The sequence below is a fragment of the Podarcis erhardii genome (genome assembly GCF_964252035.2).
Source record: "Podarcis erhardii genome assembly, chromosome: 15".
In the NCBI taxonomy this organism is placed as follows: Eukaryota; Metazoa; Chordata; class Lepidosauria; order Squamata; family Lacertidae; genus Podarcis; species Podarcis erhardii.
The window spans coordinates 24,619,728-24,644,708 of record NC_138505.1 but is presented as its reverse complement, the minus strand read 5'-3'; the positions used below and the strand labels follow the sequence as shown (position 1 = coordinate 24,644,708).

Here is a 24,981-nt window from a genome sequence, read left to right as displayed (position 1 = left end):
ACCATCTCAGTTGTCTTTTCAGAGTCTACCAAAGACCTTCCTCTTTATCGGGAGGTGCTTTTTTCTGAGGGGGTACTCAAGGGTACGCAGTACCAGCAGTTCTTCTTTTGTTATTGCTAAAAAGTGTGACACTTAGTGTAACAACTTCATGATGAGTAACAGTAATATGAGAGGCTATCCTCTCATATTATTCAATTCAATATTCAGAGTTATTGATGAAATGGAATGGGGTAGTTTCAGGAGAGGCAAAATTAAGTATATCTTCACAAAGCACATTGTTAAGACTGTAGTATTTGCCACTGTAAGATGTAGCGACGGCTACCAGCTTGGGCTGCTTTAAAAAAAGGGGATCGGGCAAATTCATGCAGGGTGAGGCTATTAATGGCTACATGTCAGTATCAGCAGCAATATCCAAAGCAGCAAATGTCTCCAAATACCGCACACTCCAGAACGTTTTTCCAACAAAAAGTACCCTATGCAGATTACTCCCAAAGACAGGTTACCAGTGATGTGGGGGTTCCAGGGAGGGCAAAAAACTAACAACAACAACAACAATTTATTATTTATACCCTGCCCATCTGGCTGGGCCTCCCCAGCCACTCTGGGCGGTTCCCAACAGAATATTAAAAACATGATAAAACATCAAACATCAAAAACTTCCCTAAACAGGGCTGCCTTCAGATGTCTTATAAAAGCCAGATAGTTGTTTATTTCCTTGACATCTGATGGGAGGGCGTTCCACAGAGCAGGCGCCACCACCGAGAAGGCCCTCTGCCTGGTTCACTTACTTCTCACAGGCAGGGAACTGCCAGAAGGTTCCCTCACTGCAACAAACAAACAGAATTGGGGGGGGGGAATTTCCCATTCAATATTCAACTGCCCCCCCCCCCGGCATGTACAATCCACAACCCTCCTGCCCATGCTGCTGCTGTCTGCAGCAGCAGAGTAATTCACTCCATCCCAAAATCTATTTCCAGCACCACCCACAGCACTTTTGATAAGCCTTTGCAACAAACTTCCAAGCTGGCCTCATCTGCCACGATCCAGCGACATCTCCTCATGCCTTCTGTCTACAAAGCCACCCAAGGGGATTTTTCTGGGCTCCTTGGAATCCTCTGTGTAATTTACCCTTTACATCGGTTCCTCCGTACTGGAAAACACTTCCCACGCCACCTCTGCACCAGATTGCCACTTATTTCCATCTCGGCGGCTCCTGCTTCTCCTCTGCAGCTCTTGGGCTCGGTCCAGTAGCGCTTAACTTCTTCTGCTTAATTTAGACCAGGGTTTCCCAAAGCGGCTGGTGATGACACCCGGGGAGGTTGATGGGACTGTGAATAAAGACTATGGGGCTAAAAGGGGTTGAGGAAAGGCTCTGAGCCAGTGTGGTGTAGTGGTTCAGAACAGTGGACTTGTAATCTGGTGAACCGGGTTCGATTCCCTGCTCCTCCACATGCAGCTGCTGGGTGACCTTGGGCCAGTCACACTTCTCTGAAGTCTCTCAGCCCCACTCACCTCACAGGGTGTTTGTTGTGGGGGAGGAAGGGAAAGGAGAATGTTAGCCGCTTTGAGACTCCTTCAGGGATATCAAATCCAAACTCTTCTTCTTCTTCTTCTTTTTCTCTTAAGGGTGGAAAGGTAGTTTACAAGGTATAGTGCAAAAAAGCCTCAAAAATAAAGAACACGGGCATGTACAGAGCGCACTTTGCCAATGAGGAACCCCTGTATTTAATAAGGCAATTCCGCAAGATCGCAGCATTCCCAGACCATGCTGCTTTTTCGCTTTTAAAAAAGGAGGGTATACAGGTGCACTTTTGCTTCGTGTATATATAAATTTTTGACACGTCGTGATTCCTAGTAAAGGTAACTGATGATTCATAAAAGTTGATCACGTGTTCTTATTTCTTGACTTTTATGTCATTTACATTCTCAAGAATTTAGAATGGGGTCAGTGACAACTTTATGAGCTCATCAAGGGGTCAATCAACTCAGAAGTCTGAGAAACCCTGATTTATATCGTAATCCCAAGTATGTTTATGAAGATTACAATGATTCACTATTTTGTGCTCTAGAAGTAGGGAACCTCTGCAGTGGCCAAGAGTTGCGCTGCCTCCCCCCCCCCCCATTAATGTTGCTCCAACGTTAAATGAATGAGTCTATTTCTTTTATATAAACATCCTGGCAATCTCTGTGCAACCAAAGTTTTGAGAAGCTGCAACTGAAAACTGGAAAGGAGTATGGGGAAGAAAAACATCACAAGAAAAATCATTATGCATGTATTATAAACATCCAGCACCGGATGGCAACAGAGAGCAAAAAAAAAAAAAAATTCTAACTGATCTTCCATGGCATTTTTTTAAACGATTTAATTCCTGACTTATTTATAGCGGCTTATTCCTGTGTGTAGATCCACTCTAGAGCAAACTTTACAGTGAAAAGGTATAAAACTCCAGACAGTATAGTGCTTCACAGCTGCTCTTTGACCCTTGACATTTAAAAATGTGTCTTCATTGTTAAAATGGGTGCTGTCACTGTTTTATCAATCTGTTATGCTGTTCTGTAATGTGTGTTAGATTACAGTTTTAAACTGCACCATCTTTTTGTCATAAGTTTGGTTGTATGCAAGCCTCTCAAGAGAGCCTGCTGAAAATGATTTATTTGTTTTTATAACCTTCTTGTAAGATGACCCATTTTTCTACGACTTCAATTTATTATGCTTTGTTTTTATGCCGTTTTGGTTTTAATTGAGATTCTGTACGCCACATTGAGATAGATAGATTTATATGAGTTGGCAGTACATAAATGAATAAATAAAAAGAATAATATTGCATTTTTAATCATGTTATGTTGAGCCACCTTCCGGTGGGGGGGGGGGGAGTGTCACCCTGGTAGGGAGCATAAAGATATTAGAAATAAAGGATTAAAATAAATATGCCAGGATTTTATGCGTTGACATCTGTGAGAGAATAGGCCCTTTCTCAGGACGAAGCAGGTGGCAAAAAACTCTGAATACGTCACTCTGAAAGGGAACAACACTGATTCTTCTGGAAAGAATTCCATTACAAAATCAGTAGCTTCGGGAAACTGGAATAACTGGGCATGGCTAATAGGTAGAGAGTTGTGGAAATGCAGGTGAGAAGAGAGGCTTTATATATTCCATTTTCTGAAAACCAGGTAGGGTTTTGTTTTTGTTTTAAATCTACCACAGCGCTTTGGGCCTTTGAGGCTCAGAGAAGCATCAAGACTTTTACACAGCTAACCAATTAACATGAGCTACTTCGCTACCGCTGTGATGGATTAGTGGACAGACATTGCAACACACTGTTTTTTACAAGATTGCTGCAGCATACACAAAGACCTGGGATGCATCTGCCAACGGCCTAACTACATTTGCGTTTTCTAATCAAGATTATCCTAATTAAGTCATCAGGAGGGAAAGAAGACAGGTCTGTACCTGCAGGCTGATCTCTGAATGATTTGCAGTAGCTTCGGCAAGGACCGCTGACTCCGAAATGTTTAACAATAGCAGTGACAAAAATGACTCCCCCACCCTGATTTTTATTCTGCTGAAATGAAGAAAGTTTGGAATACACAGAAGTGGATCGGTTTTTTTATAGCTCTCCGTTTTGGGAATATTCCTGGGTTTAGAAAGAATTTAATTCTAAGTATATATATTTTGCACTAGCCTTTGGTTAGTAGATTATTGGGATTCTAGTGGGGGTTTTTTAAAATAAAAAACAACCAACAGAGTTGATCCTGTAAACATGAAATCTGCCCAGCCTGGCATTAGAAGTTTGCTACATGCCTCACAAATGAAGTCCATGTACAAAGCTGAGCTGCCCTGGCCATCGTTTTTGGTGGGGGTGGAATAAAGCGATCCAAATTCTGCTCTCGGTTACAAGCTTGATCCAGAAATTACAGCTGATTTATCTCAGGATGCATGACCCGTTTTACTTCCGATTTTTCAAATCTCTTCTTTGTGGTATTTGCATAATTGGATCACAAACGCAGGGAATAAAGCACAGAGGACTTTGCATTAATGAAACACACAGAGACACACATCTCCCTCCCCCTTCTCACACACACAACCCCACTCACAGCAAGTCTGTTTTAGAGTTAAGAAGCCTCTTCTCCCTTGCAGCGCCAGCCTCTGAAACGTGGGCATGGTCTCCCAAGTTGATCGAAGCAAAACTAGCCCATCCCAAATAGACCAAACCAGCCCACTCACATCTCTGACATGCCTTTCGGAGGAAGAAAACTCTTTGTTCCTCTTTCTTTTTTTAAAACTGGGGTGTGAGCAGAATAAGAAAGTATTGACATTTCAGCTGAACTCCAGGCCTTCAGAGCCCCAATACCAATTCTGCTAATTGGAAGCAAAAAAAAGGCCGGCTGAATCAGTTTTGATTTGTGAGGAAAGCATTGAGGCATGGAAAGGAATAAGAAGGCAAGGAGAACAGTAGGGCGAAGGAGGTTAGAGAGAAGCACAAGGCAAAAGGAGGGCTGTATCTCAGTGCCGGGGCCTCTGCTTTGCATGCAGGTCACAGGTGGGCATCTCCAGGTATGGCAAGTCCCTTGTCTGAAACCCTGGAGAGCCACTTCCAATCAATATAGACAATACTGAGCTAGATGCACCATCAGTCTGACTTTTTCCACAGCCTCCAATGAAGAGGTGGGGGTCAAAGCTCAGTGGCAAAGCATCTGCCTTGCATGCAGAAGGTCACAGGTGCAATCCCCAAGCATCTCCAGGTAAGGGCTGGGAGAAACCCCTATCTGAAATCCTAGAGCAGCCTTTCTCAACCTGTGGGTCCCCAGATGTTGTTGAACTACAACTCCCATCTCCCCTAGCTAGCAAGGCCAGAGCTCAGGGATGATGGGAGTTGTGGTCCAACAACACCTGGGGACCCACAGGTTGAGAACCACTGCCCTAGAGAGTCAACTCGGGCGACAATGAGCTAGATGGACCAATGACTCTGCATAAAGCAATTCCCAATGTTGCTGTGAGTCAGCAAACCCACATAAGAAATGATCAGGTCCAAGCATCAGCAAGATTCGACTCTCCACCACCGAAGGGAAGAAAGTAGTGGTGGGGAGACTGGTGCAGAGACGCCCTAGTGCAGGCACCCCCAAACTTGGCCCTCCAGATGTTTTGGGACTACAATTCCCATCATCCCTGACCACTGGCCCTGTTAGCTAGGGATCATGGGAGTTGTAGTGCCAAAACATCTGGAGGGCCGAGTTTGGGGATGCCTCCCCTCCAGATGCGTTGGACTACAAGTCCCATCATTCCTGACAACTGGCCATGCTGGCTGGGGGTGGAGGGCACCATGTTGGTTACCGCTGCCCTAGCAATTCCCACGGCAATTAGTTGCCCCACAACAGATCTTGGTGGGTTTTGGTTTTTTCACAGCTGGCAGTGGTACATGATGGCCCCTTCCAGAATCAGAACCAGGAAGATCGTGGCATGGGATGTTGGCACCGCAGCTTCAACCACCTGCAATTTGAAGTCTCCAGCAACTTGGTGTCCTCATCGGTTCATTTCCCCTCCTCTGTCTCATGGTTAAACCATGTTCAAAGCTGCTGACAACATTGCCAGGAAAGTTTACGTAACGAACTACAGCAGCATTTCAAGAATTTTTTATTTTTTTTTGTGACGGCTAGCAAGTTGGCAAAGAAAGCCATACGAATATCAATAGCCCAAGCAGATTTTTCATATGAATAAAAAATACAGTAAGGTTAAACAATCCGCTAATAACTGATACGAAGGCCTAGTAGCAGAAGTACAGAAACACAATCCAAGTAACGGCAAAGACACTAAATCTTATTCTGTAATAAATGTTGTCCCCCAGCAACAACCCCTAAGTCAGCCAGGGCCCAGTCCTCTTAGGCATGTCTAACTGGTAGCAACAGGCAAGGAGGACCAAGGAAGGAACGGACACTCTCAAATAAACATTTAGCTTAAGAGCCCTTAGAAAATTTAGCACCACAAAGTCAAAAATTCACCAGTCTTCTGGTACTTTCAACAAACAATGCAATTTGCCGGCGTATCTCATATGCTCTTTCAGCTATTACTATAGATTGTGTGGACACCTTTTTTGATTTACTCATTCCATTTATTGGCTACCCTTTGTCCACAGGATCCCAGGGCAGCAGACAGAAACTAAACAGATTAAAAAAATAAAAATAAAGCCATACTAATATTAAACCAGACCCTCACAACCTAGTCTTGCAAACGGCAAACCACAGCAATACACCTGACCTTGAACTGTATCAAGCACTACCAGGGACTTCGATAGATGAGACAACTCAAGACGTGCTCAAGGCTTCACTTTTCACAGGTAAACCTAGACTACTCAAATGAGAAACACGGCAAATCGGGGATTGGAATCCTGGCGTTTCATATTCAAGGCTGAGATGTTCCGAGAGCTCGAAGTGGAAGAGAATTAAAATTTACACGTCCAGGCTGCAGAAGGCGTCTTGTGAGAATGTCCATCCTGGCAGGTTCCTATGACACTTACCTGCCTACTGCTACCACTGCCTGCCTGCTGAAATCCTGTGTTGGGTAGGAGAGGCGTTGCGCACCTGCCACCAGCCTCTACAGCCAGGACCTGTGCTCCACTTACATTTATCATAGCATTGGAGGTGATCCTGAAGAGGGTGGCTCTCTCGTTGACCGCCTTGATCTTCTCCCCGCTCTCGGCGGGCAGCTTGAGGTTCTCCAGCTCACTCAGGGACCTCTGGAGAGCTGCCCCATGCTTGGCGATGAGGTCGTTGCAAGTGCTGAGATCCTCCAGCTTACTCGAGAGGCTTTTCAGAGTGCCGTGCAGTTCGCTCTTGTCAGACTGCGAGGCTGGCTCCTCATCGCCAGAGTCATCTGTAGAGGGGAACGGCAAAAGAGGGAAAAGGAGGGAGGGGAAGACAAAATGGTTTCCATGGTTACCGGCCGGACTGCAACGAAAACAGAGCGATGGTTTGTGCAGCGAGAAGTGAAGCAAGACCTCTGTTTGCACAAGGCGCCAAATCTCTGACTGTCCTTAGGTTCGGAAAAGTCACAGCCCAGAGAACACACTGATTTTCTCCTGAACGATTCCCCTCTCTGCAGAGATTTTATCTTATTTTATTCCTTCTCTCCAGCAACTGTAAATCCAGAAACACATGGCTTGGAAAAGGAAGCCCCATTGGTTTTCAAGGGAACTTACTTCTAAATAATTGTGTTTAGGACAAGGGACTACTGTCAACATCTACATTGTAGACTGAATCAGGCCAGAGGAACCAGCACCTCCTTCAGTGGCCCACCTAGTCCAGCATCCTGCTCTCACAGTGGCCAACCAAATGCCCCAATGGAAAGCCCGTTAGCAGGATCCGAACACAAGAACCCTCTCCCCTCCTGCAGTTTCCAGCAACTGGTACTCAGAAGCATTGCCTCTGACCATGAAAGCACAGCCACAGGGGCTGGTAGCTGTCGACAGCTTTATTCTCTAAGACAGGGCAGGGAATCTCTTCCACTCAGCAGGCCAGATCCTGGGTTCCCCCACCTGTCCATCACCTGACATGTTGTCATGTGGCCTGTTTTCTTCCTTTGGGGCATGGCTTGCTTTCAAGCTCTGATCCAAGAGGAGCTGACTTCAAGCTGGGGTCAACTGCACTAAGGAGTACTGCAGCCCCTTAGTAATGGCAGCCCCCCTGTATCCGCCAGAAGAAAGGATAGCTCAGTTGGTAAGAGCATGAGGCTGTTACTCTCGGGGATGTGGGTTCAAGCCCCACGTTGGGCAAAAATATTCCTGCTTTGCAGGGGGGGGGGTTGGACTGCACGACCCTCATGATCCCTCCCAGCGCTATGTTTCTGTGATTCCACCTGTCTCCAATGCCCAGCCTAACTTTTAAAACTGCAAGGCCTGGATCCAACCAGCCCAGTAGGCAAGCAGATGTCAATGCAAAAGCTCCTGCTGGTGCAACAGGGGATCCCCAAATCCTCTCTGGAGAGCCAGGGGAACACCCAGAACAGCACGTTGGGAGGCAGGGAAGAGAGGAGGATTGTTGCATCTGGCCAGCGGAAATGCTTCCACTGATGAAATTGAATTCCTCCCCTAGTCTGGAAATATACATTCAAGTGTTTTCAAGGCAGCACTGGCTTAGTTAGACTGATGTTCAGCTTATTGTTCCAGAAGGGACTACTGGTTCTCGTTCCACTCAAGGGCTGCAGAAACAAGCTGAAAAGTCCTGGATTTAACAACAGCAAAGTAACACAGCAGAACCCCGAAAGGGAATAAGGAAATGTGGACAATAACATCTTTAAGTGCTAACACAGGGGTGGAAAACATCAACCCAGGGCCTCCAGAATGTGGCCTCCAATTCCTGTTATTTGGCCCTCGGGACTCCCAAGGGCCACATCCCTGCTGACCCTGCTTTGCACCCTCCCTGGGTGCTTTTGCCTGGCTGGAATATATCCTTGAACCTGGAAATGTTTCTTGCTTGCCGCAGTGTTAGAAACTCATATAAATAAGTTAGGCGCCAAATGGGTCCTTAAACCAAGGCTGCAGTCACCAAAATGGAATGTCTAGTTTCCATCTGGGGGCAAGGTGGATCCAAAGTCTTATTGTTCAAAAGATGGCCAGACTGTGATTGATTATCGGTTAAACATCTGGCTAGTTCGGATGACAACTCTGAGCTAGGTCAAGAACTTAAGAGAACTTAAAGAAGAAAAGTCATTTGATCCAGGGACAGTCCACATATCTATTGGCCTATTCCGACCTCTTTTTCTTAATAGTGACTGCTCCTGCTCAGGTTGCTCAGAAAAAGCAATCTGGATCCACAAATTCATTCTGATTGTGCGGATAAAATATGACTGATAGAATTCTACAGGATGGGGTATAAGTGTGTGAAAACAGTCCAGATCCAATGATCCCCAGATGGTGGAGATGTGGCCGCCGGGACCACATAACACCGGTCCTGAGAGATCTGCATTGGCTCCCAGTACGTTTCCGAGCACAATTCAAAGTGTTGGTGCTGACCTTTAAAGCCCTAAACGGCCTCGGTCCTGTATATCTGAAGGAGCGTCTCCACCCCCATCATTCAGCCCGGACACTGAGATCCAGCCGAGGGCCTCCTGACGGTTCCGTCACTGCGAGAAGCCAAGTTACAGGGAACCAGGCAGAGGGCTTTCTCGGTAGTAGCGCCCGCCCTGTGGAACGCCCTCCCTTCAGATGTGAAGGAAATAAGCAGCTATTCTATCTTTAAAAGATATCTGAAGGCAGCCCTGTTTAGGGAAGTTTTTAATATTTAATGCTGTATTGTTTTTAACACTTGATTGGAAGCCACCCAGAGTGGCTGGGGAGACTCAGCCAGATGGGCGGGGTATAAATAATATATTAGTAGTAGTAGTAGTAGTAGTAGTAGTAGTAGTAGTAGGCAAAGGCATCTTTACTCAGTCACAAGTGATCGAAAGTCAGGTGCAAAATGCGCCTGGCTAATTTCGAACACTGGGATGGAGGATAGAGAGAGGTGTGTGTAGAAATAAGACCACTGTGGAAAAGTGGAATTTCCATCCATTGCTCCACCAACCTTTGCTTCTCACCCTGCCAATTACTGGCATGCGGCCCTCGGAAACCTGCCCAGAAAGGAATGCGGCCCTCAGACTGAGAAAGGTTCTCCATGCTTTACTTATGGAAGCTCAGCTAACAGCACCAGCTGCTCCAAGCTTGTGTGGCTTTAGCCTTTATTAGCACAGGGCAGGCTGGGCTAGAGGGTGCATGGAACATGTGTCCGAAATGTCACAGCATTCAGACCAGAGGCAGGTAGTTGTTGTTTTTTCCCAGGATCAAGGACCCATCTGGAAATATCATCAGCTGCAAGGCAGTCACTTATGCCTTTTTGCTTTCCGGAATACACACACTGATAGAATTAGCACATTATCCAAATGAGTAAGGCGTGTGTGTGTGTGTGTGTGTGTGCATCTCTGATGCTTCTATTTCAAAAATCCATTTATGGACTGAATTGAGAAGTAGAAGGAGCTCAAACTATGCTTTTATGCTTTTTTTTTTTTGCTTTTTTTTTGAGCTGAGGAGAAGATGGACATCTCAGGGTAAACTAATTAAGGTCCCAGCAATTAAACAGTTTGCCAACAACTGAAGAAACTGCCTCGCCAGCTGCAGACAGAGTGCAAACACCCACCAACATCATCTGCAGAAATCTGCTCATGCAGAAGCAATTGGGTTAGAGCTATGGCTCAGTGGTCGAGAATCAACTTTCGGTGTAGGAAACTCAGGTGTGTAAGCTATTTGCCAAGTGTGCTGTGCTGGAGGAGACTCTTGAGAGTCCCATGGACTGCAAGAAGATCAAACCTATCCATTCTGAAGGAAATCAGCCCTGAGTGCTCACTGGAAGGACAGATCCTGAAGCTGAGGCTCCAATACTTTGGCCACCTCATGAGAAGAGAAGACTCCCTGGAAAAGACCCTGATGTTGGGAAAGATGGAGGGCCCAAGGAGAAGGGGACGACAGAGGATGAGATGGTTGGATAGTGTTCTCGAAGCTACCAGCATGAATTTGACCAAACTGCGGGAGGCAGTGGAAGACAGGAGTGCCTGGCGTGCTCTGGTCCAGGGGGTCACGAAGAGTCGGACACGACGAAACGACTAAACAACCACCTTAAACTGAGGTTGTGGTCGCCACAACGGAACGTCTAGGCTCATTTTTTTCTTCTTCCAAGGTTGGAAAATATATATAAAAAATGAATCATGTTCAGTCACACATTTTGCCAATTACAGTAAGCTTTCCCCCCAAAACACGTGAACTAACACTCAGGGTTGGAAACTCAAGATACATAAGCTAGGTGCACCTTAAATCTAGGTTACAGACCCCTTCCAATGCTACGATTCTATGATCTCAACTAAATTGCTTGGCTGTAGTGTGCTCTTACAAGAATTCGCTTGTCTCAGAATGCAAGGAGGAGAAACACATACAGTGAAAATGGAAAAGGTCTGTGAACTGTGAACTAAAGTCTGTGGTTGCCAACTTGGCGCCCAGAAACCTCAACGCAATTGGACCTGCGCCAGTAGCAAAACGTTTTCATGGTGGCCAAACAAATGCCTGTGGGAAACATTCAAGCAGGATCTGAGAACAAGAGCCATTCTCCTCTCCTGTGGTTTCCAGCAACTGGGATCCAGAAGCCATAGGGGCAGAGCAGAGCCATCAATGACCCTCTCCTCCATGAATTTGTCCAATTCTCTTTTAATGTCATCTATGGTGGTGGCCATTGCTGCTTCCTGTGGAAGCGAGGCCCACAGTTTAAACTAACAGTACGTTTCAGAGCACAATTCAAAGTGTTGGTGCTGACCTTTAAAGCCCTCAACGGCCTCAGTCCAGTATATCTGAAGGAGCGTATTCACCCCCATCATTCTGCCCGGACACTGAGGTCCAGCGCCGAGGGCCTTCTGGCGGTTCCCTCACTGCGAGAAGCCAAGTTACAGGGAACCAGGCAGAGGGCCTTCTCGGTAGTGGCACCCGCCCTGTGGAATGCCCTCCCACCGGATGTCAAAGAGAACAACAACTACCAGACTTTTAAAAGACATCTGAAGGCAGCCCTGTTTAGGGAAGCTTTTAATGTTTGATGCATTACTGTACTTTAATATTTTGTTGGAAGCCGCCCAGAGTGGCTGGGGAAGCCCAGCCAGATGGGTGGGGTATAAATAAATTATTATTATTATTATTATTATTATTATTATTATTAGGCCTTCCCCTTGAGAGCAGTTTGGGAGGTGCCTACTTTTCGTAACTGCAGGAAACAGAGCATCACCACAAGGTACTGAGTGTGTGCATATGCACGCTGGGAAGAGCATGTGCATATGTGTCTATGTGCTGCAAACAGTACAAACCAATCTCAAAGTCAAATCCATCCCTGTGCCCAGAGGACACAGAGGCAGATGCTCTGTGTTCAGAAGTAATTAAAGACAGAAGGTGAGATGACTTCAGAGGTGGAGAGGGGGAAAAGGCAGGCACCCAAACCTGGCCTCTGCTCCCATAAAGGAAGGAAGACGGCATGAAAAAGCCAACCTTGAAAAGGTTGTCAAGAAGGCCAATTAGTCAGGCTTGAGGTGGCCAGGGACGGCGGCTGGCACAAGGACACAGGCAAACGGCTGGGCTGCCATGACGCTCACGTTACAGTTTGCAGCGCCGAGGCCAAACCTCTGCCCCTCTAGAAGGGAAGGGCGGCAGACAGAAGCAGCAGCAGCTGAAGACACTTTATGTTTACAAGAAGACAGAGAAGGACAAAGAGGGAAGGAGGGAAGAGGCTCCAGCGCTCCCAGCTTCTGTGGCAGTGACGCCACCGAATGCACAACAAAGGAATCCAAGCTGTGGTTGTTATGAAGTTGCGTTTTTGTTTTAAACAACAGCCTCACTGTGTGATCAAAGCCCTACAAACCTTTATCGTGAATCTAGCCACCAGGACACTAAAGATTTGTTTGCTTGCTTCTTGCATTCCTTTCCGCCAAGGAGCTCAAGGTGGAGTATGTGAATTCTCCCCCAAAACCCATTTTATCCTCTCAGGCTGAGTTACTGGGTCAAGGTCACCCAGTGAACTTCATGGCTGAGGGGGATTTGAACCCTGGTCTCCCAGATCCGAACCACACTGGTTTTCTCCCACTGAATCATGTGCAGCCTCCATGAGAGAAATGAGGGCTCTTCCAGGCAACCTATTTATTGAGCATTCGTACTGATTTGTTTCACGAAGCTTACGTGGAGGTTAGATCGTATCTGGTCTGCAGTGAGCATTTTTTCTGATTGGTTTGTGGGGTGAATATAGTGGGGTATTGCTTAGGGGTTTTTGTTGCTGTTACTGTATTATATTTTGTATCTTTATTATGATTTCTGTGGAAATATTTCCATTTGACTGTGTACTTTTTGGATGTTTTATTTATTGTTTATGACTACTTTTGTTAGGCTGCAGTTACGTATTTTTTCATGTTGTCAGTTGCCTTGAGCATGATTTGAAGTGTGGAAAGGCGGCATACACACACACAAAAAGACAATGAGCATTCATCCTGATTTGCTGTGTTTGCACATCTTTCCTTCAATCGTTCATTCATTCCACACTTAATGACAGAAGCCCCCACCTGTTTCTTTTTGTAAAGTGATTTGTTGTGCTAGGGCGACGGAGCGCTTGAATTCATTTTAATTGTGCAAACCTAAATGGAAGAGGATGTTGAACTCGATGGGCCCCCATTGGCCTGATCCAGCAGAAAAGCTCTTCATAGAACTGGATATGGAAGAACTGATTGGTTCAAAATTGGGAAAGGAGTACGACAAGGCTGTATATTGTCTCCCTGCTCATTTAACCTATATGCAGAATTCATCATGTGAAAGTCTGGGCTGGATGAATCCCTAGCCGGAATTAAGATTGCCAGAAGAAATATCAACAACCTCAGATATGCAGATGACACAACCTTGATGGCAGAAAGTGAGGAGGAATTAAAGAACCTTTTAATGAGGGTGAAAGAGGAGAGCGCAAAATATGGTCTGAAGCTCAATGTCAAAAAAACGAAGATCATGGCCGCTGGGCCCATCACCTCCTGGCAAATAGAAGGGGAAGAAATGGAGGCAGTGAGAGATTTTACTTTCTTGGGCTCCATGATCACTGCAGATGGTGACAGCAGTCACAAAATTAAAAGATCCCTGCTTATTGGGAGAAAAGCAATGAGACAGCATCTTAAAAAGCAGAGACATCACCTTGCCAACAAAGGTCTGTATAGTTAAAGCTATGGTTTTCCCAGTAGTGTTGTATGGAAGTGAGAGCTGGACCATAAAGAAGGCCGATCACCAAAGAATTGATGCTTTTGAATTATGGTGCTGGAGGAGACTCTTGAAAGTCCCATGGACTGCAAGAAAATCAAACGTATCCATTCTGAAGGAAATCAGCCCTGAGTGCTCACTGGAAGGACAGATCGTGAAGCAGAGGCTCCAATACTTTGGCCACCTCATGAGAAGAGAAGACTCCCTGGAAAAGACCCTGATGTTGGGAAAGATGGAGGGCCCAAGGAGAAGGGGACGACAGAGGACGAGATGGTTGGACAGTGTTCTCGAAGCTACCAGCATGAGTTTGACCAAACTGCAGGAGGCAGTGGAAGACAGGAGTGCCTGGCGTGCTCTGGTCCAGGGGGTCACGAAGAGTCGGACACAACTAAACAACAATGCTCTGTAAAGAACAGTATTATATTCTTTGGGATGACTGCCAGCTGAGGGGGTGGCTCCAAGAGACCAGCTTGCCTAATGTTACCTGCGGGCTACATTACAGAAGCAAAGTTGGAATCAGAGACTTCTTGGTTCATCCTGTCACTTCCACACTACGCTAGCCCTCATCGCAACACAGCGATGGGAAGGCTGTGCTGGAGCACTATTCTCCATCGAACAAGATAGTAGGATTTCAGATGAAAAAAGGCCCCAGAGTTCCATCTGAATATCAAGACGTAGTTCTGCAGCAATTGTACCTTTGCAAAATGTTTTGATGTATATGTAAACACGCTCAAAACACACACTTTTAAAGAAAAGGCAAAGCTAAAAACAGAACCACAGCTTCACTGGGGAAAAGTCACGGAGGCAGATGAGTGCCCACTGATTGGAGGAGTAGACCCAGATGAGAAGGGAAATGAAACAAGCTTCAGGAGGTATGAGATTCATTAGACGGCCCTGGGTGGTAGAAAGGTAAGGTGCAGCCGTTCTGAAAAAGTTCCAATTAAGGGGATACGTTCGCCTTGCAAACAGCCTCTCGTTCTCTTGTCTGGTGCCAGCTCAGTTGGCAAAGTCAAGCAAACAAGGTATAGCATAGCAAAAAGCTAAATGAGAATGCAGTTTCCTACTGGGAAGGGTTTTAATGACTCCTCCGAGGATCAAACATTTCTCTGCACATCAGTGCAAATGCTTTATGCATGCATAAGCAGCAGAGTCCATAATAAACTGCTGTGTAGAAACACCCTCAGACATTTCTTCTTCTTCTTCTTCTTCTCCTCCTCCTCCTTCTTCTTCTCCTCAGCATAATTAGTGTTTTGTTTTTACCACAGTCTAACACACTTTCAGATAGCCTCCGAAACTGGAGATCACAGCCCAATTCATTTATTAATATTTATTAGTTGTTTTCCCCACAAGTGTGACCCAAAGCGTCTTACAAACATGATGTAAACACTAAAACCAAATACAGCAACTAATAAAAACTTTTAAAAACACACCTGTACAAATAAAATACAGCACTTATAGGATCCTGACCTAATAAAAAAGGCCACTGAAACCCTTCAAATTAAGGACCAAAAGCCCAGGTAAAAAGGAGTTATTGCCTGGTGTCTAAATATAAAAATGACGCCAGCCCTACCTCCCTGGAGAACGTATTCCACAAGCCAACAATGAAAAGGCCTGTTCTACTTGCCAATTCTACCATGAGGTTTAACAGGAAGATTTGGACAGAGATTTACACAGCCTACCTCACAAGGATGCTATCAAGATGATACATGCAAGCACAGTCCTTGAGACAAAGAAGGAAAGCAATATAAGACAGAAATAACTAAGATTATGCTCAGTGTGTTACGTTTACAGATCTGAAGTTAAACCATCAGTAAAAAGTGTTTCCAGGCAATGGGATGGGTTTGAGGAGAAATTAAATGTGCTCTGTTCTTGGGGAAAAAATTTTATTCCTGCAATGCCAAACCATGCCCAGGGGAAAAGAGGGCATCAATATGAAAACAGAAACGACAAACAAAACAAAATGCAGAAGACAAAAGCCGCTGGTGTTCTTCTGAAATGCTTCCAATTATCCCGATGTATAACATCTTGCTAAATAGGTTGTCTTGCTGTTGCAAGAGACACTCTGGGTGTTACTTGTTATTGTTTTGGACTAATCAAGGTTGCAGGTTCGATCCCCGTGTGGGACAGCTGGATATTCCTGCATTGCAGGGGGTTGGACTAGATGATCCTCGGGGTCCCTTCCAACTCTACAATTCTATGACTCTATGACTCTAATACTGATAGTATGTAGATCTCATGCTTAAAAAGTTAAAGGGACCCCTGACCATTAGGTCCAGTCGTGACCGACTCTGGGGTTGCGGCGCTCATCTCACTTTATAGGCCGAGGGAGCCGGCGTTTGTCCGCAGACAGCTTCTAGGTCACGTGGCCAGCATGACTAAGCCGCTTCTGGTGAACCAGAGCAGCACACAGAAACGCCGTTTACCTTCCCACCAGAGTGGTACCTATTTATCTACTTTCACTTTGGCGTGCTTTCGAACTGCTAGGTTGGCAGGAGCAGGGACCGATTAACGGGAGCTCACCCCGTTGTGGGGATTTGAACCGCCGACCTTCTGATCGACAAGTCCTAGGCTCTGTGGTTTAACCCTCAGATCTCATGCTTACCACACAGACAAAAAGTGTCGCTGAAGAATTCAGGAACACAACTTCAGTAATCATAGAATTGTAGAGTGAGATGGGACTGCGAGGGTCATTGAGTCCAGCTCCCTGCAAAACGCAGGAAGCTTTTGCCCAACATGGGGCAGATCAAATCATGATGAAACTAATGTTTCATTCAGAAATTTTAAATTGGATGCCCAATTTCCAGGTTTTCTATAGCTGCCTTTTGGAGGAGGATTGGAAGTTAGCTCCTGACCTTCTCCCCCCCCCAAAAAAAAACCCCCCAGCACACTAAGCATTTCCATTTTTGTTGCTGCCGACTCCATGGGCATAATGAGCAGCCCAAAGAAGAGGACAGCCTTGGCACTGGGACCCCAACAGTGCCAGCTTGCTCAGTCTCGGCTAGTTCAAATGAGGACAGAGTCCTTTTAACAGGGAGGCTTACATAACAGCTGCAGCTTGCAAGAACTCTGAGCTACCAAACACTGCTCCCCAAGTTCAGAGGCTCAACAGAAGGTGGCTTATGAAAGAATATGGAATTTGCAGGTGCATCAGCAATGCTTTGCGGCGATTAAAAACAACAACAACTTTGTGAGCCCTGCTCAGTGGAAAGGCTGTCGGTCAAAATACTTCTGTCTGCTTTGAAGAGCTTGTGGACATTCTATTTCCTTAGAGATAGATTTAACCAACAGGCAGTTCAGAACATCAGGATTTGCTTCTCCCCACCCCACCCACAAACCCCTAATCTGCTTTCTCGATGCTCATCACTACAATTTCTCCCCAAGCTCCCCCTCTTTTATATTCCAAGGGCTGTCATTACAGGCATTCAACCTATGAATTCCTTTTAAAGCATTGCAACAAAAGGGGGGGGGGGGAGTTTACAGTATGATTTCAGAGAGGAAGCCTTTATTTCTTTCTATGGTGAAAACATGCCACCGGCATTGGCAGCTGCTGCTGCTATTATTAAGACAAGAAAAAATCTCCAGAACGTGACTAAATCTGAAGGAACTGAAAATGAATGAAAAACACACCTCTGCGCACACATACAAACACACACACCCTCCAGTTCTGAAATGGTGGCCAAGTGTGTCAAGAAACACCAGCCACCAAATTTGCTGGAGCAATTTCAACTGATGTCGTAATATGAACCTTCTGGGTTTGGAAGGGATGCTCCATTCGGGTTGGTTTCACAGAAGCAGTGGCATTGCTCCTCTGCTGTCATAGCAAGCTGCCCTGGTAAAGGTGCAAAGGCCTATGGCAGGGAACAGGGTCACACTGAAAGACGCCTGTATTAGGAAGTCTGGACAGGAAGTCTGGTGTAAGTAAAGGTAAAGGGACCCCTGACCATTAGGTCCAGTCGTAGCAGACTCTGGGGTTGCGGCGCTCATCTCGCTTTACTGGCCAAGGGAGCCGGCGTACAGCTTCCGGGTCATGTGGCCAGCATGACTAAGCCGCTTCTGGCGAACCAGAGCAGCACACGGAAACGTTGTTTACCTTCACGCCAGAGCAGTACCTATTTATCTACTTGCACTTTGATGTGCTTTTGAACTGCTAGGTTGGCAGGAGCAGGGACCGAGCAACGGGAGCTCACCCCATCTGGGGATTTGAACCGCCGACCTTCTGATCGGCAAGTCCTAGGCTCTGTGGTTTAACCCACAGCACCACCCACGTCCCCTGAAGTCTGGTGTAGCAGTGGGCAAAATTATTCCCACATGATCCTGCCCCTCTCCCACATGGCTTCTGCATTTCTGGGGAACGTAGGAAGCTGCCTTACACAGTGGTACCTTGGTTCTCAAACGCCTTGGTTCCCAAACACAGACAACCTGGAAGTAAGTGTTCCGGTTTTCAAGCGTTTTTCAGAAGCCAAATGTCCAATGCGGTTGTCGGCTATTGTTTCCGGGGTGCCTGCACCAATCAGAAGCCGTACCATGGTTTTCGAACATTTCGGAAGTCAAAGGGACTTCTGGAATGGATTAAGTTCAAAAACAAAGGTGCCACTGTATTTGGCACTTTTGTTTTTGCTATTTATTTTGCATTTTTGTTTTTGAGGCTTTTTTGGTTAATTTGTTTTTGTGACTGTGTGGAACCGAGTTCAGCTACTGATTGATTGATTGATTGATTGTGTGACTGTGAAAATGGATAAAAGCCCCCCATCCAAACAATGACTATCATCAGTGCACGTGAGAAAAAAATTAATTCTAATTTTTATCATCTACAATACTGTCTTATTTATTTTATAGTACAGTACATTAATTACTGCTTTCATTTTATGGATCAATGGTCTTGTTAGATAGTAAAATTCATGTTAAATTGCTGTTTTAGGGGTTGTTTTTAAATGTCTGGAACGGATTAATCTGTTTTGCATTGCTTTCTATGGGAAAAGTGCACCTTGGTTTTGGACTTCCAGAACGGATTAAGTTTGAGAACCAAGGTACCACTGTACTGTGACATGGTTGGGTCTATCTAGCTCAGTACTATCTAGGCACCAGGCACCCCCAAATTCGGCCCTCCAGATGTTTTGGCAGATGCTTTGGGACTACAATTCCCATCATCCCTGACCACTGGTCCTGTTAGCTAGGGATGATGGGAGTTGTAGTTCCAAAACATCTGGAGGGCCGAGTTTGGGGGTGCCTGGTCTACAGTGACTGGCAGCAGCTCCTCAGGGTCTCAGGAAAGGGCTCCTAACCCAGAGATGCAGCTGGGACCTTTGGCATGCAGAGCAGGTACTCTAATCACCGTGACATTTCCCCTCCCTTTGAGCTGTGGCACTTCTGTATTATGGAGGGTAAGGCCCTGCCATTAATGCCTTCACAGTCAAGAGACAGTAATGATTCTGAATCCCAGTTGCTGGAAACTGCAAGAGGCGGGGAGGGCTCTCGCACTCAGGTCTTGCTTGCAGGTTGCAAAGGATTGTAGAACCACAGAGTTGGAAGAGACCCTGCAGATCATTTAGTCCAAACCCCTGCAATGCAGGAATATGCAGCTGTCCCTTAGGGGAATTGAACCTGCAACCCTGGCGTTATCAACACCACACTCTAACCAAATGTGCTATCCAGCTGCATCTGGCTGGCCCCTGGGAGAACAGGGTGATGGACCCAATGGGCCACTGGCCTGATCCTGCAAGGTTTCTGGGCTCAAAGGAGGAACGCCAACAACAGCCTGCTAACTTATTTCTGCCCCATTTTTCTGCATCCCAAACTGGCTTACAGTTTTTTCTTTTAATTTAATTAAATTAATATTCCCATCCTTCCTCCGGAAGGAGCCCAGGGAAGCAAACAAGTGATTAAAACAGTAAAAACATATGAATAGCACCTTTAAAACAATTCAGATGCAGATCGGGAAAGAGCTCGACTTAAAAGGCTTGTGAGAAGAGTAAGATATTCAGTAGTTGCAAAAAAAAAAAAAAAAAAGACGACAGATCCAGCTCCTAATTTTTAGCAATGTTAACTATCAGGACTTTTCAGATATCATTAGATCGAAGCTGGTCTTGAATTCTGTCTGGAATAGTTCCTTTTACTCTGAGATCATGCAGAAAGCGAAAGACCAAAGTCTCTTGTGGTTCTCTATCTGCAAGAAAAATGAAGGCCTAAGTAACAAGGCACTCTGGGTGGTTAATGCAATGGGCCACATGGATTTCCATTAATCACCCAACAGTAAAAAGAAGCAGCCCTCAAACAACTGATGCATTTCCGAAGGGCTTCTCAATGCCGAACAAGTTGATCTAAACAGACAGGACAGACAGATGGAGAAGGATAAACAGAGCTAAATAGTAACACAGTTTGGGGTTTAGCTCGGGTTTTTCCATCAATTACTATATTAACCACTGTTTTATCATGCTCAAAAATAAGTGACACTTACAAGAACTGAGAGAGCGCACAACACCCGCACACTTCTTGTCCTTGCAAATCAGAGCTGCCAACGGAGTGCCACTAACCAGCAGGGGTATCTGACAACAGGGATGGCAAGGAAAACCATGAAGGAAAAGCTACAAAATTTAGCAGAGGTGACTCACATGAGTGATGTTTGGGAAATAAACACACACATATGGATTTGCTTTCAGAATTTCAAATGGAGAAATCAGAGATAACCTTGCATTAGGCTTCTCCAACCTGGTGCCCTCCAAATTCTTTGGGCTACAGTTCCCATCAGCATGACTGTGCTGGTTGGGGCTGATGGGACCTGCAACCAGCCTAGCCGTGTTGATGGGAACTGCAGTCCTAAGAATCTAGAGGGTGCAAGGATGGAGAAGGCTGCCTTCCATGACATCCAGCTCCATGGCTGTGTACACTCCACACACTGAAAGCATTACCCACCTGAATTCTGGGAACTGTAGTTTACCCCTCACAGTTATAATTCCTAGTCCCCTTAAACTAAAACTCCCAGGATTCGTGGAGGGGGAGAGATGTAAGGATATGCTTTAAATCTATGCAGTCAGTGCCAAACATCAATATAGGAACATGAGAAGAGCCTGCTGGATGAGGCCTATCTAATCCAGCATCCTGTTCTTACAGGGACACGGGTGGCGCTGTGGTCTAAACCACTGAGCCTCTTGGGCTTCCCAATCAGAAGGTTGGCGGTTCAAATCCCCACGACAGAGTGAGCTCCAGTTGCTCTGTCCCAGCTCCTGCCAACCTAGCAGTTTGAAAGCACACCAGTGACGAGTGCAACTAAATAAATAGGTACCGCTCCGGCAGGAAGGTAAACAGCGTTTTGTGCGCTCTGGCTTCCATCTCTGTGTCCCGTTGCGCCAGAAGCGGTTTAGTCCTGTTGGCCATATGACCTGGAAAGCTGTCTGTGGACAAACGCCGGCTCCCTCGGCCCAAAAGTGAGATGAGCACCGCAACCCCATAGTCGCCTTGACTGGACTCAACCGCCCAGGGGTCCTTTACCTTTTACAAGGGGCAACTAGATGCCTGCAGGAAAGCCACAAGCAGGATCTGAGCACAAGAGCAACTGGGATTCAACCATGGAGGCAGAGCTCAACCATCACGGCTAGTAGCCACTGACAGCCTAATCCTTCATGAATTTGTACAATCCTCTTTTAAAATATCTGAGTTGTTGGCCATCACTGCCTCCTGTGAAAGCAGGCTTCATAGTTTTATGCACAGCATGAAGAAGTGCTTTCTTTTTTTATAGAACATATTGAAAGTGTGTCCCCGAATTTTTATTCTGAAAAGCCACTGAGTGCCGCCTGGGTTCTAACCCATAACCTCAGACCCAACTTCCTGATGTTCCAGAGGTGAACCAGTGGGCCAGGAATAGCTCCCCTTATAGAACGGTAGAATTGTAGAGTTGGAAAGGACGCTGAGGATCATCTAGTCCAACCCCTTGCAATATATTAAGAGAAGAAGAAGAGTTTGGATTTGATATCCTGCTTTATCACTACCCTAAGGAGTCTCAAAGTGGCTAACATTCTCCTTTCCCTTCTTCCCCCACAACAAACACTCTGTGAGGTGAGTGGGGCTGAGAGACTTCAGAGAAGTGTGACTAGCCCAAGGTCACCCAGCAGCTGCATGTGGAGGAGCGGGGAAGCGAACCTGGTTCACCAGATTACGAGTCCACCGCTCTAACCACTACACCACACTGGCTCACATTAATAAATGATAATAATAATAAATTTTATTTATACCCCGCCCTCCCCGGCCAGAGCCGGGCTCAGGGTGGCTAACACCAGTAAAATTACAATAAAATCATAATAGGGGGGAAAAACCAATTTAAAATAAAGGTTAAAATGCAATTTAAAATGCAGCCTCATTTTAAAAGTAGCCCATAGATCAAAACCATAAGGGGGGGGGGAAACATAAGGGTCAGACTGAGTCCAAACCAAAGGCCAGGCAGAACAGCTCTGTCTTGCAGGCCCTGCGGAAAGATGTCAGGTCCCGCAGGGCCCTAGTCTCGTGTGACAGAGCGTTCCACCAAGTCGGGGCCAGTACTGAAAAGGCCCTGGCCCTAGTTGCGACCATTCTAATAGGAATATGCAGGTGTCCCCTACAAGGGGATCCAACCTGCAAAATAGCTCTGGACTCTGCACAGTCCAACTGCATCACTGCGTCACGCACATCTGCAGGAGAACCCGACCCACCACTTGCCTCCCCGGAAGGCATCAGCCTCCCCATCAACCGAGGCCAGCAAATGCTTTCGCAGGAAGCCATTCTCACCATGAACTGAATGCCGGCGGATAAAAAACGCTAAGAATAAATTGGCGCAGATTCTGTGCGTGTCAGGAAGCTATGCAATGTTTAGAAGGGGGAGGATGAAAACCACAGGTGATTCTACACCAGATCAAACACAATGTCAGAACCCTGAGTTATTAGCAGATGTGTACAAGCGCATATTTTGTGATTTACTGCATATTTTGTGATTTACTCCCTGTACATTTAAATGGAAGACAAAGCTGTTGTTGTTTGTTTGTTTTGGCATGCTCAACATGTACTTGAGCCAAACTCCACATGCAAACCCAAAACACACTTGCCTGTTATTCCCCTTGCTATTATGATATCTTTGACAGACAAGGGTATGGGCGATGGGTGTTTTTGGTTCTGATCTGCAGGACACCTACAAATGAATCGGTTGCCATAGGAACTGCTTGCCTCACGGAAAGCCAAGGCTGCTATTCTTAGACACCTGACGCTATGATAGTCTCTGGCGTACCGTGGCTCAGAAGCTACTGGCCCTAACCTCCTGTGAGGTGTATCTCCAGCCTGCTGTCTCAGGGGCACCGCTGAGCACATCTCGGCTCAGGAAACCGTGGCGTGGGCACAAGCCAGGCTGTTGGCGGAAAGGACTGCAAATTCTATTTTTAAACCACCCTCTCCAGCCCTACTTGCTGCAAACTACAGATTCTTAGGTCTCTGCAAAAAGACAATGCCCAATCCCCTGCCTTGATGGATAATCCTAGACAAATTCATGTACCAGCTTATCCCATGGACACAAAAGGAGCAACCTCTGGGTCTGTGTGTGTCTTTGTTAAATACCAAATAACCCAGTTTCGTAAATGGAAGGAATACGTTCAATGTTGTCTCCGTTTTGCACACTCTGTTCCTTAACAAATGCCTTTCTATTCCAGGCATTTTAAGAAAGCTTCCTGGTTTCCCCCCATATAATTGTAGAGTTGGGAGGGACCCTGAGGGTCATCTAGTCCAACCCCCTGCAATGCAGGAATCTCAGCTAAAGCATCTCTGGCAGATGGCCATCCAATCTCTACTTTAAAAACCTCCAACAAAAGACAGTCCAAAATCTCCAAAGGGAGTCCTCGTTCCACTGTCAAACAGCTTTTACCAGCAGAAAGCTCTTCCTGATGTTTAGTCGCAATCTCCTTTCTTGTAACTTGTAACTATTCATCGTTCATTTTAACAGATTTTATCCACTTTGTGCTTTTTAGCTCTTTTTATGTACGCTGCTTAGAAGACGCAGAGATTAAGCCCAGCTGAAATGAAATAAATAGGTGAAATAAAAGGAAGAAACTAGTGAAATAAGTGCCGCAGTTCATATGCGAAGAGGGCAGGTAATTGAGAAGAAACCAAGGCATTTAGGGAGCTCCTGCGGTTCTAAGAGCACAGCCTGTTCCTGGCCTAAAAATGATGTTTCAAGCAGCCTTCTCAGCCCAAGCCATTGCAATTTGACATTCCTGGCATGGCTTTGGCCTGTCAAAGCAGCAACCCTGAATCAAAAATGGCATCGTCTGAATTTTAATTAGCTGCTGTGCAAGTTGCAAGCAATGAGACCAGATGCTGTTGCTGATTTTAAATCATTTCACCTTCAGGTGATGATGAGCCCACAGCAGTCACACACACACACACACACACACACACACAGAGAGATAGAGAGAGATAGAGAGAGATAGAGAGAGAGAGAGAGAGAGAGAGAGAGAGAGAGAGATGTAAGGAATCAGAAAGGCTGATTTACCGCAAACACAAACAAAGATTAAGGTAAAGTAGAGATGACGGACCGGTTGCTTTCCGGATGTTGCTGGACTTCAGCTTCCATCAGCCACAGTCAGTGCGGCCAACAGCCAGGGATGATGGGAGCTGTTGTGCAGCAGGCATCGGAAGGCCACAGATTGCTTAGCCCTGAGCTAGGATCCTGTTCTTGCATTCTCAAGGGGGCAATGTATTGGACACAGAAGGCAAAAAGGCAGACCGATATTTCCTACCCCTGAAAACTGTTACTAAAAGGGATCATATCCTGCTCTTCAGAGGTCTCCCTGAAACCACACCACATGGTCCTTCCCGCCACTCTCTATTGCAAGGTGTGCTTGGCACTCAAAGAACAGCAGCCGACTCCAACTATAAAATCCTCCATCCAGTGTCAAAATTAGCCAGGCGCCAGGCGCCTTTTGTACAATTATCTATCACTTGCGACCAAGGGAGGATGCCTGGGAGCCTGGATGACGCCTGACATCCCCACCATCTTGAGATGCATGCCTGGGGATCCTTGGATCGGGACTGTTTTCACACAATACCACATCCTGTATATTTTCTCTGCACAATCGGAATGAATTTCAGGAACCAAAATGCTTTTTCTGTGTCGCCTGAACAGGAGCAGTGAACAACATTATAGTCACTTGTAGCTTGTTTTTACTTACCCTACCACTGCCCTGCTCAC

At 46.0% G+C, this 24,981-nt stretch overlaps 1 protein-coding gene across 6 annotated transcripts in view; it reads right to left on the bottom strand.

The window, feature by feature from the left end:
• Positions 1 to 24,981, bottom strand: part of OSBP2 (oxysterol binding protein 2) — a 152,474-nt gene that overhangs the window by 54,366 nt on the left and 73,127 nt on the right. For all 6 annotated transcript variants that reach the window (XM_081841794.1, XM_081841795.1, XM_081841796.1 and 3 more), the window contains one exon: positions 6,618 to 6,868. In XM_081841794.1, the coding sequence (XP_081697920.1) occupies positions 6,618 to 6,868 (251 nt within the window). The remainder of the gene's footprint in view (positions 1 to 6,617; positions 6,869 to 24,981) is intronic.